The 11,979-nt window shown below is 40.2% G+C and overlaps 1 protein-coding gene across 2 annotated transcripts in view; it reads left to right on the top strand.

The window, feature by feature from the left end:
* The first annotated feature begins 9,213 nt into the window (after nucleotides 1-9,213).
* The window catches only part of TBC1D19 (TBC1 domain family member 19), a 46,761-nt gene continuing 43,995 nt past the window's right edge, over nucleotides 9,214-11,979 (top strand). For both annotated transcript variants that reach the window (XM_010401823.3, XM_010401822.2), the window contains exon 1: nucleotides 9,214-9,375. In XM_010401823.3, coding sequence (XP_010400125.1) covers nucleotides 9,277-9,375 — 99 coding nt within the window. In that variant the 5' untranslated portion in view covers nucleotides 9,214-9,276. The remainder of the gene's footprint in view (nucleotides 9,376-11,979) is intronic.

Below are 11,979 nucleotides of genomic sequence, written 5' to 3'. Positions count from 1 at the left end.
TTGCTGCTGGTAACGCCCTCTTTTTCTCTCTGTCCGCTCTCTCTCATCTCCCCCACTCCTTTTCCATTTTCATTTCTTGCCTGTCTCTTCTAGCCCTCTTTCGTTCGGGCAACTCCTTTTCCTTCTCCTTTTTGTTACCAATAAACGGTTTTTCAGATACAACGTTTTACTCGTTTGGCTTAATTTCGTTCCCAACCATCCATTTTTAAAGTAACTCTACGCAGTTCCCCACGGTGGAACATGACTGTAGGTCATATACAATATTATCCAACCTAAAATAATAGGAAACTTTTATCCTTGTGTTCTGAGGTGTTACTAAATATCCAAGGCCTTACAGATTTAATGCTGTTTGAGAAGAAACTGGCAGTACAAATTGATAGTTTTTGATGAAATACAGCTTACTTATCAAGAAGGCAGTAAGTTTCATTTCCCTTAAAAGTACAGGGGAATGAGAAAAAACCCCAGGATTTTTCCTTGCTTGCACTTTTTCCATCATCCTGACATGGTGGCTCATTTAGTTAGTGGCATGGTAACAACTTCTGTTCCTTCTTCAGTGCATCCTCATGAGTGCTTCTTTACTTATTGCCCATCCTATTTGTGTGTAGATTTCTCCTCCTTTAGGCCAACTTAACCAAAACTGTGAATTTGAAAAAGGCACCTTAGGTCTGGAGTGTCCATCTCTTAGGCAACCCAACTGAGCTGGATTCAGTATTCCCAACAGTGGTGTTATTTCCAGCTTTAAGGAGGAAATAAATGGTTAAGTCTCAAAGATTTGTGCCTCTTGGATAAATTTATGAAAGCTAGTAGTATCTTGCTACACAAGGATATTTAAAAAAAATATTTTAAAGAAAAAAGGATATTAACTCATGTCACAGTTACATTTCACTAGAAGTTAAAACCATTGCATGGCTATAGATACTTGGGCAGTTTTGGTGTCCTAAACCACTGAATAATGATGCCAAAGTAAAGTGTTTTTCTATCTGAATATTTGATCATAAAATCAACATCCATATATACATTTTCTCCGACAAATCCCCTACCAAGCCTGTTCTACAAGCTTTTTAAAGTTTTGTCCCATCCATATTATTGCTGCAAACCTCATAGATATATCTGGAAAAAAAAACCCCAACCCTACATTTTAAAAGTAGCTTCCTTCAAAGAGTCCATGTCATGAAGTTGTGTCAGGGGAGGTTTAGGTTGGATATCAGGAAGAGGTTCTTCACTCAGAGGGAGGCTGGGCACTGGAACAGGCTCCCCAGGGAAGTGGTCACAGCACCAAGTCTGACCGAGCTCAAGAAATATTTGGACAATACTCCTGGGCACATGGTGTGACTCTTGGGGATGGTGCTGTGCAGGGTCTGGAGCTGGAGTCGATGATCCTGATGGGTCCCTTCCAACTCAGGATATTCTGTGATTCTGTGATGATCTCATGCTGTTATTTTCCTGTATGCCAATACATATGTGGGGAGACAAGCTTATGTATCACACCTTCGATCTAAACCTTTATTATGCTGCTTTTTTTATTAGCCTAATTTTGCCAAAATGAAAAGCCCTTCTGCTGTTGAACAACACCAATGAGGTATTTTAATTCTATATTTTAGGTTGTTGCTATATACTGTCCAGCAGAAATTCACCCTGCTCTACTCTCTATGAGTGCAAGCCTCGACGCAGTTTCAGACAAAGACCAGGAAATTTTATCCACACTAGCTACTAGAGTGTATACATGTATTTATTTAAGCTCAGAGCACATTTTATCCCATCTGCTCTGGAAAATGTGTTCTTCGCTAAACAGTGGATAGGAATGCTGGCCACAGGGGTCCTTCCTATGAAGAACGAAAGTGATCAATGATAAATTGCATTGCTATATGACTGCTTACTCATATTAATGACTGATAGTCTCAGCTAGGCTGTACAGTTTTTGGTTTATCAGTTTCATACCTTGTCTCTTCACTTTCTTTTTTGCAATAAATACAATTTATTTCAACCCTTCCTGAGCCCTTTAGCACATTCACCTTTGTGAATGTTTTCTAATTTTCCTTCCTTGTCTTTCTGGGGACATGTTGCAATATAGATTGTAAGATTCAAGCCTGTATCCTGTAATTAACAAAATAATACAATTTTTTAGGTACTACCTCTGTCCTTTTTTCAATTTAGCAAATTTGTTGTGCATTTCAAAGATTTCTTCACAGACCTCTAAACAGTGATGCAAACCAGAAAACCTAACTGCATTTTTATATTTAAAATTTTTGGTTTCCATGTGCAGAGCTTCATCTGAAATCAAATCATTTGGGTTTGTCTGTCCTCCCTAGAGCTGTGTATAATATTTTGGTGTAATTTTTCCTTTAAGCAGATCCGTATATTAATTTATATGCTTTGGCTTAGTGAAAGCAGGGTAGTCTGCTACTCAATGGCTCTGAATCCAGCTTTCAGAGCTGTGCTTCACATATGTGTGCTCTTCTATCTCACTGTTCCACTCTTTTTTGGGTGAATTCTTGAGCATGTTATTATAATGAACTTATTTCCACAGAAAAAGCTTGATCATTTAGTTGTGTTTCATATATGCACAACAATTCCTGTAACAGGCAGTATTAGTAACCAGTGTTTCAGATAATTTTCTGCAATAATGTATTCCTTCATATAAACAGAGAAACGGTAGAAATTTAGAAATTAGGGCTCAGTTTTACATTTTGACAATCTCTTTTGAATTAATAATTTAATTAACTTGCAGGACAACTGCAAGTATTTCAACATAGGATTCTTTAGGCCCCCACCATGGCCTGAGATGTGTCAGAGAAGATTCTAGTCCATAGCTGGTGATGATATTAATCAGTGCCTGGTGCTCCCTTTCGATGATATACGGCATTTGTCAGTACAGGGAAAGGAAAGCACCATCACGGGAGACAAAACGGAGAAATTTATGAAGGTTCTGCTTGCTATGTTCTGCTCGTTCAGCATTTCCTTTTTGTGGCACTTCCAGCTGTCTTTCCAACAGAGCAGACATCAAGTTAAGGAAGCAGAAATTAAGGTAAAAGATATCTGAAAAATCCTTTTAATGGAAGTAAAAATCTTTATGACTTAAACGAGATTGTTCCTTTGAACAGTTACAGTAGCTGGTTAACCATAACCATTACAAAAACCCTTCAAGAGTTTCTAGTTCCTCTAGGTTTATTCTTCACTTTTGAATCGTCTATTTGAAAATTTATCAAACAAGAAACTGAAACAATGGAATAATCCTTCACATGGAACAAAAAAAAAAAAAAAAAAAAAAGAAGAGAAAGGATTAATCAACTTTGTCATCAAATCTTAATCAGAAGAATAAAAAGTATCCAAGAAGAGATCCTTGTTCTGCCACTGAAGTTTATAGTTCTACCTCTTAATGATTAAGGAGAAGGCAGCTATGATCTAGACACTAAATAATGTATCCAAGGTGGTCTGCTGGTTGTTGAAGACTTGCAACACACACTGATATGACTGAGTAGTAAATTGTATATATTTCAGGCAGTGAACAAAAGTATAACAGACTAGCTTAAAACATTTATTATGTTTTCCACAGAAGACAAATTCCCCTACTGCAATAATATAGGATATAGCATTGAGAAGCTATTTCAGTAGAGTAATGCTCAATATTGTGTAACAAATAAACAGAGAATGAGAGGGTTTGATATTTTTCAAAAGTAGATATAAAACATCACCACACATATGTTTTTAGACATTTTCATAGCATCATAGAAAGGCTTGGGTTGGAAGGAACCCTAAAGATCATCTAGTTCCAATCCCCCCCTCCAAGGGAAGGGATGCCACCCACTAGATCAGATTGTTTCTGTTTTTAAAAAGAGCATACTTCTTGTGACAGACAAGAACCAAAGTCTACTTACATTTTGATCATATAGACCCACTGGCGTCCATAGGTTTGAAAAGAACACAGAATCTCACCCTAGCACACCCACACACCTGTAAGCTCTGACATGGAGATGTTAACTAAGGATCTACTGAGACAGTTCTTTTTACTGCATTTCTTCCTTACAGACCAATTGGCTAAAGTTTGTAAAAACCTTAAAAGAAATAGCTAAAGTAAGCTGCTGTGTGCGAATTGAGAAAATGCTTGTTCAGGAATGCTGAATCATGTCTTTTACAAGGTTTGGCTAAGTGCAATAGTTGTGTAAATTTCCCAACAGACTTGCTCTCAGCTGAATATACAATTTAAAGATACAAAATATATATGCTATGCAGGAATTGCATAAACTACTCAGTGTATAAACTGTACTAGTGATTCAGCATGTGTTTCTCTTCAGTGTGTATCTAGATCAAAAGACTCCATTTCTGCTTTAAGTCCAAGAAATCCTACGTTGGCGTAATTATATCTTAATGCACGGTGCACATGTGGGATTTTACCAACCAGAAGAAACAGAATATTACTGCTAAACCCCGTGTTACTTGACTAATAAGAGAACACATGAAAAATTGACTAAATCTAATAACACTAGAAAAACTAGGGACTTTGTGCATGTTAGTTTTGTTACATATTCGATAACTCACAGTTCCTGCTATGACTCAGAAATGCTACAAAAAAGTACCAGTAATAGATATTATGACCTGAGATACATGGTCCACTCGAGGGAGGCTTACACCTATCTAAAGCCAAGGTTTGGTAGGAAATTACCTAAAATAAAGAATTGAAGCAATGAGAAACTCGTAAAACTAGACTGATAATCCTTGATATCACTGGTAGTCAAAGACTAACTCTCAAGTTCAGCAACATATTAGAGACAATATATTATGTCTCATGAACAACAGTCTGCAGTAAGAGATGTTTTCTGCTCTGATAAGTGAAGATACATCATCTAAACTTCCTCAGTTCTTCAGATTGCATCAGTGGTATTGGGGGGGGGGGGGGGGAAATCTCATTACTCCACAGGAACTGATTATTTTAAAGAAAGTATTGAAACTTGTCAAAATACACAGTCACTTTTTGGTAATTTGAATAAAGTTTGAAAGTCAGGAGGGTGAGTCACTGGCAGAACTTTCTTCTTTTGTCATTCCTCTGTTATCAGTTCCAAACAATATATCATGATTCTGACTGCACAAGGGAACCAGTGGATATTATAAAAGGGATCTTGCAGGATTGGCCCATAACAGAGATTAAAGTTTAATATACATTTGTCTAATATAAAGGGTGAGCATACCCAATAAAAGACTGAATATGATATTCTCGGAAAGTACCTGCTTGGATGAGAAATCTATTGGAACCTGACACTTTAGTTCACAAGTGAAGTTCTGATAATGGCTTGAAATGGAGGACTGAGGTTATGGATTTTAAGCCCTCATGAATTAAAATAGTTCCAAGTGGAGAAAGAAGACATGAAGTTTTGGCCAGGAGTAGCTTTTAGATGAAAAGAACACTAACCAACTACACAAAAAATCCAGTTTATCTGAACGGGGATAAAAGTACCCTGTCTGAAGAAAGGTGGATTTGGAGGGTTTGGGGAGTAAGGGAGGATGTGTGTAGCTTTTGTTTGAGTGTGTTGAGGTTTTTTCCTCTAATGTCTTATCCTTCTGTTTTGGCAGAAAATAGAAAGTTGTTGGGTTGTTGTTGTTTTTTGGTTTTGATTTGGTTTTGGTTTGTTTGGGGGTTTTCTGTTTGTTTTTTGTTTGTTTGATTGTTTTCCCTAAACCTAGGTTTCTGTGGCACTTGGCTGATCTGGGACACAGCCATCCTTACATTTGACCCAGACTGCCACTAGGGTTTGCCCACACTATCATCCTCCTGGCAGTGTCTCATGCAACACAAAAAAAACTTAGAGAGCTACACAATATTTATGATACATTTTCAGGCTGAATGCAATATGCAGCTCTCCCCAGACAGCATTAACCCCCTTGGCACTCAGGCTGCAAAGGAAAGGGAAGTGGCTCACCTACAGTAATAAGTCCCAATGATTGCATGCTTAGTCCTAATCTGCACCGTACCTTGTTCCCTTTTACTGCCAGCACTAAGTGCATGAAGGCACCCACCCTCAGAACAGGTGAGGGGGCAGTGTTCCCCCTACAGCCCCTCCGCACCCCTGTTCCCCCAGCAGAGAAAGGAGCCCCAAGAGGAGACTTCATGACTTGGCATTTCTCACAGCAACAGAATGAAAGGTGAAGATGGGATCAGGGCAGCATGGGTGTTGTGAATTCCTTAGGGGAAGAGAGTCTTGTGAGCAGCTGACTGGAAGTGCTAGGATTTTGTTGGCTGCTGGGATTTTGTGATTGGGACTGTTGGGATTTTATTGACCTTGCTGGGATTTTGTTGTCTTCCCTCACCCATTATCTGTCATACAACACCACTGCCTCCTTTAGTGATAGCTGCAGACAGCCCTGTTTGATATTAGGTCAACTAACATATTACATGGAAAAAGCCAAGCTGATTGACTATGTAATTTTTACTTTCCATTGCCAAATTCTTGATGCTTTCCAGACCCGTCATGGCAGATTAATAAAAGACACTTGGGATACCAGTATCAAGAACAGTTAAGTGAAGTAACTTGGCACAAAACACAGTAAACAAAGGTATAACACTGTAGAGCACTGCAGCTGCAAATGGAGGAGAAATACAAAGGGAAGAAAATTGGTGGTCAAGGGTGTAAGACTGAGACACTGAGAGGGAAAGACCAACAACCCAAAACAGAAAAACTATGACATCTACACCAGACCTCCAGATAAAACCAACAAGCTACCTCTGGTATGTGGTACTGGACATCATAAAACCACTCTACGCTGACTGTACTGCAGTTGCTTACTTGCAGTTTAAAAGTAAATCATGATGAGAAAGCCGTAATTGTCAAAAACTTATCACATGAACCAAGTTAAACCAGTCATGTGATACCAGGGGGATAGGCTAAAGCATTAGTTGGGATTTCTGCCAATGCCTGTTATTTAAGTGATATTTTTTAACAACGACCCTGTATTTCTCAAGCTGCTATGCAGTACACTCCTTGTAAGGAAACAAGAAAGGAGCACACACTTAAGCATGAGATTTCTTAACTAGATATGGTAGGGATACACAAGAAGCTGTTAACAGCACTTGGTAAGATTCTGTAGATTCTCTCTTTATATTGCCTTACTTTTTAGCTTGGATTGGCATTTACAGAAAGTAAGTTTTCCAACCCATACTGGAAATGTAATTGACCAAAGGGAAACCCAGTGGAAGGAAACCAGACTGGAAATAGCCTAAGAAAACAGGGAATGAAGAGTGACAGATGTATACACGCAGAGGGTTACAAAGGCAAACTTGGAGCAGAGGTAGTCAGTTTCAGGAAATTACTCATCTGCTGCTAACATTAGTTTTTTTGTCCTGTTTTCTTGACCTATAGACATCAGGATGGCTTTTGCAGACCTTCAAAGTCTTATGCATTCCACATGAAACTCACCTGATGTATCATTTCCCCATATTCCCCTGTAGCAGGGAAACACACATTTCTAATCAGCAAGGTGTTGTGGCTTCTGTCCCACTCCACGACCTGCCATGTGGCCGAACACGGTGCCTGCAGATCACATGGAAAGCATCCAGAGACTGCGTTGTGCTACCAGTAGGAATGTACCCAACTCTGAGTCCTCACATGTCAAGCAGCCCTGTGTCAAACACGCTCACCAAACACAATGTAAGACTGCCATCCCTGTGGCAGTTCACAGGTTCCCTCACAAACTGGAAAGGAAAATGCTGCTGAAGACTGTGCCAGGCAAGGAAGGAGGGCTTTCTCTCACACTTGCAGCTGAAATGTAAAATTCTGGATTTCAGCTACTGACCTTCAGAGCTTATGCTCCAGTTTTCTGCATGTGCTTTTCTTAGCAGGTGAAGTTCCTACACAAACAAATGATCTTTGTCAATTAAAAAAAAAAAAAAACCCAACCAACAAAAAAACCAAAACAAAATAAGGAGAGGTACTCTGTGTATGGGAACATTTTGCAGACTTTTTAAGAACTAGCACAGAAAGCTATTACACTTTGTATGCTTGTTCAGTTGGGACTGTAGACAAAAATTTTATTAACTCTCTCTATACACAGAAAAAAACCCCCGTGCTCACTGTTGCCCCTAAATTCATACATGCATGTAAGAAAAGAATTGACAGAAAACCTGATGTAAATCAGAATAGACATTCAACGTACTGATAGACAACTGGGCACTTGATTTCCCCATGTTCTCCAGGAACTGAGAAGCAACATCTCCTCAGTATTTTGATTAGCATAAGTGACTTTTTCAGGTTTCTCTACAGTTCATTAAAGAACCTTATCTCTGATCTTCTATTACTGTTCTTTAAACTGCATTTTATCCAGAAATGCTCACAGATAAGTCAAAACTGGTTGCAGACAAATGAGTTCAGGTGCATTTTTATACCCATTATATGTAGTTGTTTTTTTTTTTACTGACACAACTGATGACAGCTATCATTTCCTCATATCTGTCACTCCCAACAGTGAAAAAGTTACTCCTGATGTTTCAGAATCTTGAAACATTCTTTGTTTTACAGAGGTCATCCTCAGAGCTGAAAATGGGTCCTCATGCTTTGGAGGTCAATGATCGGCTTTTCCACGTTATCTCCTCTCTTAGCTTATTTATTAATCATTCTAGGACTTTAAAAGTCGGTATTCTGACTCAGTAAATTAGTTTATTAAGTAAAAATTTGATTACATGGTTCTGCTACTGATGCACATAGGAACAGATTTTGCCAGAAGAGCTAAATAGATTAAAGTTCCATGCAGGTATATCATGCAGGGAGGTGCACATAGCGCCACACACCTGCTCGGCTTAGATGGGGACTGTGTCGGCTCCCGGTACCGAGCCCGAGCTAACACCTCACCATGCTGAGCAGACAAGGGTAAAATACCCAAAAGTGCAATAAAACTCCGCATCAGTACAGGCCGACTTGTATCCCTCAAGAAGCACACAGAAACATGTCTTCGGGCTGGAGAAACCTGTCCATAAAAAGGTATCCGCCCAGGACTCAGGACTCGTCCTGCCTTCCTGCCTTCCTGCCTCCCTGCCTGCATAACGCTTTCCAGTAGTTTGCTACTAAAACTTTCTGATTGTTTGCGGACCCTCTGACTTAGGTCGTTCCTTTCGACCACGAGCATCTACGACTCTTGGCGGCTTCCTCCCCCTTCAGAGCGGGGCGGCGGGGAACCTTCCAGTGCGGCGCCGCTTCCCGCCCGGACGCAGCCGCAGAGGGGCGCCCGCTGCCGCCGTTGCCGGGTAACGCGGCGGTGCGGCGGCGAAGGCGGCCCGGCCGGGCGGGGGCCGCGATGCTCGACCCGGACCGCGGGCTGTCCCTCACCATCGCGAGGGTCGTGCAGCGGCTGCAGGGCTCCAGCCTCCACTCACAGCTGGAGCGACAGGCCCGGGTGAGCCCTGACCTGCCGCTGTGCCCCCACGCACGCCTCCCTTCCGCGCTGCCCCTCCCCGGCGCTTTGTTCCCGGCCGTCGCTCCCGGCCCGTGTGGCCTCCGCGTGGGCAGGGGGTCCGGGGCTTCCCGGTGCCACTCGTCCCTTCCCTCTTTTCCTCCTCCCGCTCCTGTTCCTCCTCGGCGGGGCCGGAGAGCCGTGTGTTTGGTTTCTAGAGCCGTGTTTATTGTGTCTTCCCTTGGGACCCAAGGATTTCGCAGTGAATATGAAGACTATACGTCTGAAATCTCACTTCCTCAAATAGAGGTCCTGAAACGAATTGGTTTTTTAATCTTTAATTTGGAGAGCTTTAAATTCCACCCACCCTCCCCCGCTCCTCTAGTGCCCCTGAGAAAATGAGGATTTGGTGAAAAGAAGGGAAAATAAATGAAAAAAAACCACGCATGGAAGTACATTTTAGTAGCTGGGAAAACAGTTGCTTTATTTAATATTTAATAACTTATCCGTACTTGAAGCCAGATTTTCATATTTCAGCTGAATTTAATTTAGTACGTTTCAGATTAAAATTGCGTCAGTTTTCGTCATCATAATAATCTAGTCATGGTGCTGTAACAAATATTGTGCCTTACTGAAATATTTTGGGTTGGGTTTTATAAAATCTTGTGCTTTTCCTGTTGTTTTTTTTTTCCCCCCCCCAACATTGCTTAAAATTATACGGGGCTTTTTTGTTGGTGTTTTTATTTTTTTTTAGGATGCCATGTCCATTATGTGTCCATTAGTTTTGTTGCATTTTTAAATGAAACATGATTTTCCTCTTTGAATGTCCCTAAAGCTTTCTATAGCAAGTGACATCACTGCCTGTCTTTTGTTTGTTTTGTATTTAAATTTGATGATTTGGTCTCTAAATACTTTTATCAATGTGTGTCTGCCTTGCTTCTGTTTACAGGGCTTTCTAAGTATTTGAGTAAGCAAATGTGCATGACTTGAAGGGGGTTGGAATTATGGGAGAGGTTAGAGGCTGGGTTCTGCTAAATGTTGGGAAGTTGAGTATCCTAAATAGCCTGACATGAGGAGTGGAGAGCAGACCTTGTCCTCAAAACAGTGAACTCTCCTTTAATAACTCTGTTACTGCTTACAACAAACCCGTAGGCGCTCCCTTCCGCGTGCATTCTTTCATCCCTGTCTCTGGCAGGGCCTGATTTCACAGTCATTTTACACTTTGCATGGGTTTTTTGAGACAGGAGGAAGCATGGAGAAGAAGAAAAAGTGTTTATATAGGTCAAATGACCATTCTAGTCATATGGAGTGCTAAGGGGAAAGAAAAGAAACAGGGCAACAAATATTCAAGTTTATTCTTAGGAGTTGTGTTTGAAAGGTTTATAATAGAATATTGAATCAGAGCTATGGATTAGTGTAGTGATCAGAAAGTTTATAGATACATCAATGATGGGATTTCTCAATCAAATGAATTCTCTCTTGGAGATTGTAGTTTAAATTAGTAGGGCCAAATGTACACCGTGTTTGTCAGGAATCTGTGTGTTCATGATAGAAAGGGTTTTCTTATTGACCTTGCATGCATGTATGTTCTTTCCTGTATGGGAGACTTGTATTTTTAGACATGTTAGTGCTATACCATGCATTGGAGTGGCTTGTCTCATGTCCATCCTTTAGCAGCTCTGCAGAATTCTGAAGGTTTCTGAGTTTTGCTTCACTCTGTATTAAATTAGTGCTTGATATTCCTCACATTACATGGGGTATTGCTGGAGTTGCACTGTCAAATATGAAATCTTAGCTGTTGCTGTGCATCACACCTGAACTCCAGTTTACTGGTAGGATGTGATGGGGCTTTTTGTCTGCTGGTTAACAATGCTCGGTCTGCACCATTTGTGATTTTGAAGGGTGGTCCCATTTTAGGGGATTTCAAACGATTTTGGGAGATGCACACTGTATTTTGAGAACTCTTTGGTATCACTTCAGTGCTATAGAGTGAAACTTACTTTTGTTTTGGGTATTTATACTGCAGTTATACTTCACAAATATTCTTCATCTCTTAGCGTAGGAAATGATGTTGCTGATATTTGTTCCTCAAAAATATTTACTGTCTCAGAAAACATTAGAGTCAAAATGGATCTTAATGTCCATTAAAATATTGCCTGAAATTTTGAGAACATATAGTCTTACAAACAGTGTTTTAGTTATTAACAAAAACTATGTTTTGTAAATTCATCTCTTCTTTTATTGTCTAGGAAGGAGAGCTCAGAATGAACAGTTTCATTGATGAGTTAATAGAATTTTGGGGAAAACACAGTATCCTGACATTATTTGTGAGAGGTGATAGAGTAGCCCTGTGGTTATGAACTGATCAAACCAGTGCTTTGCTTGGCTGTCACTGGGAGCCTGAGCTAGTGTCAAGGGCTGTGATACACAATCTCTTTGAAATAACTTTGGCATGGGCATCAAATGATTTGCTGTCACAGCTTGACCTCTGGGGATACCAAGATAATCACATTTTTATCCCAAGGATTGAAGTAGAGGGAGTGTCATATGCTTGTAAGTGATGAATGAATAAATAAATAAATGTTAGGTTAATTTCTGTAGGTTGAG

Source organism: Corvus cornix, chromosome 4, assembly GCF_000738735.6.
Source record: "Corvus cornix cornix isolate S_Up_H32 chromosome 4, ASM73873v5, whole genome shotgun sequence".
NCBI lineage: Eukaryota > Metazoa > Chordata > Aves > Passeriformes > Corvidae > Corvus > Corvus cornix.
Note: the sequence above shows the minus strand (reverse complement) of the source record. Positions and strands in the feature narration are given on the sequence as shown.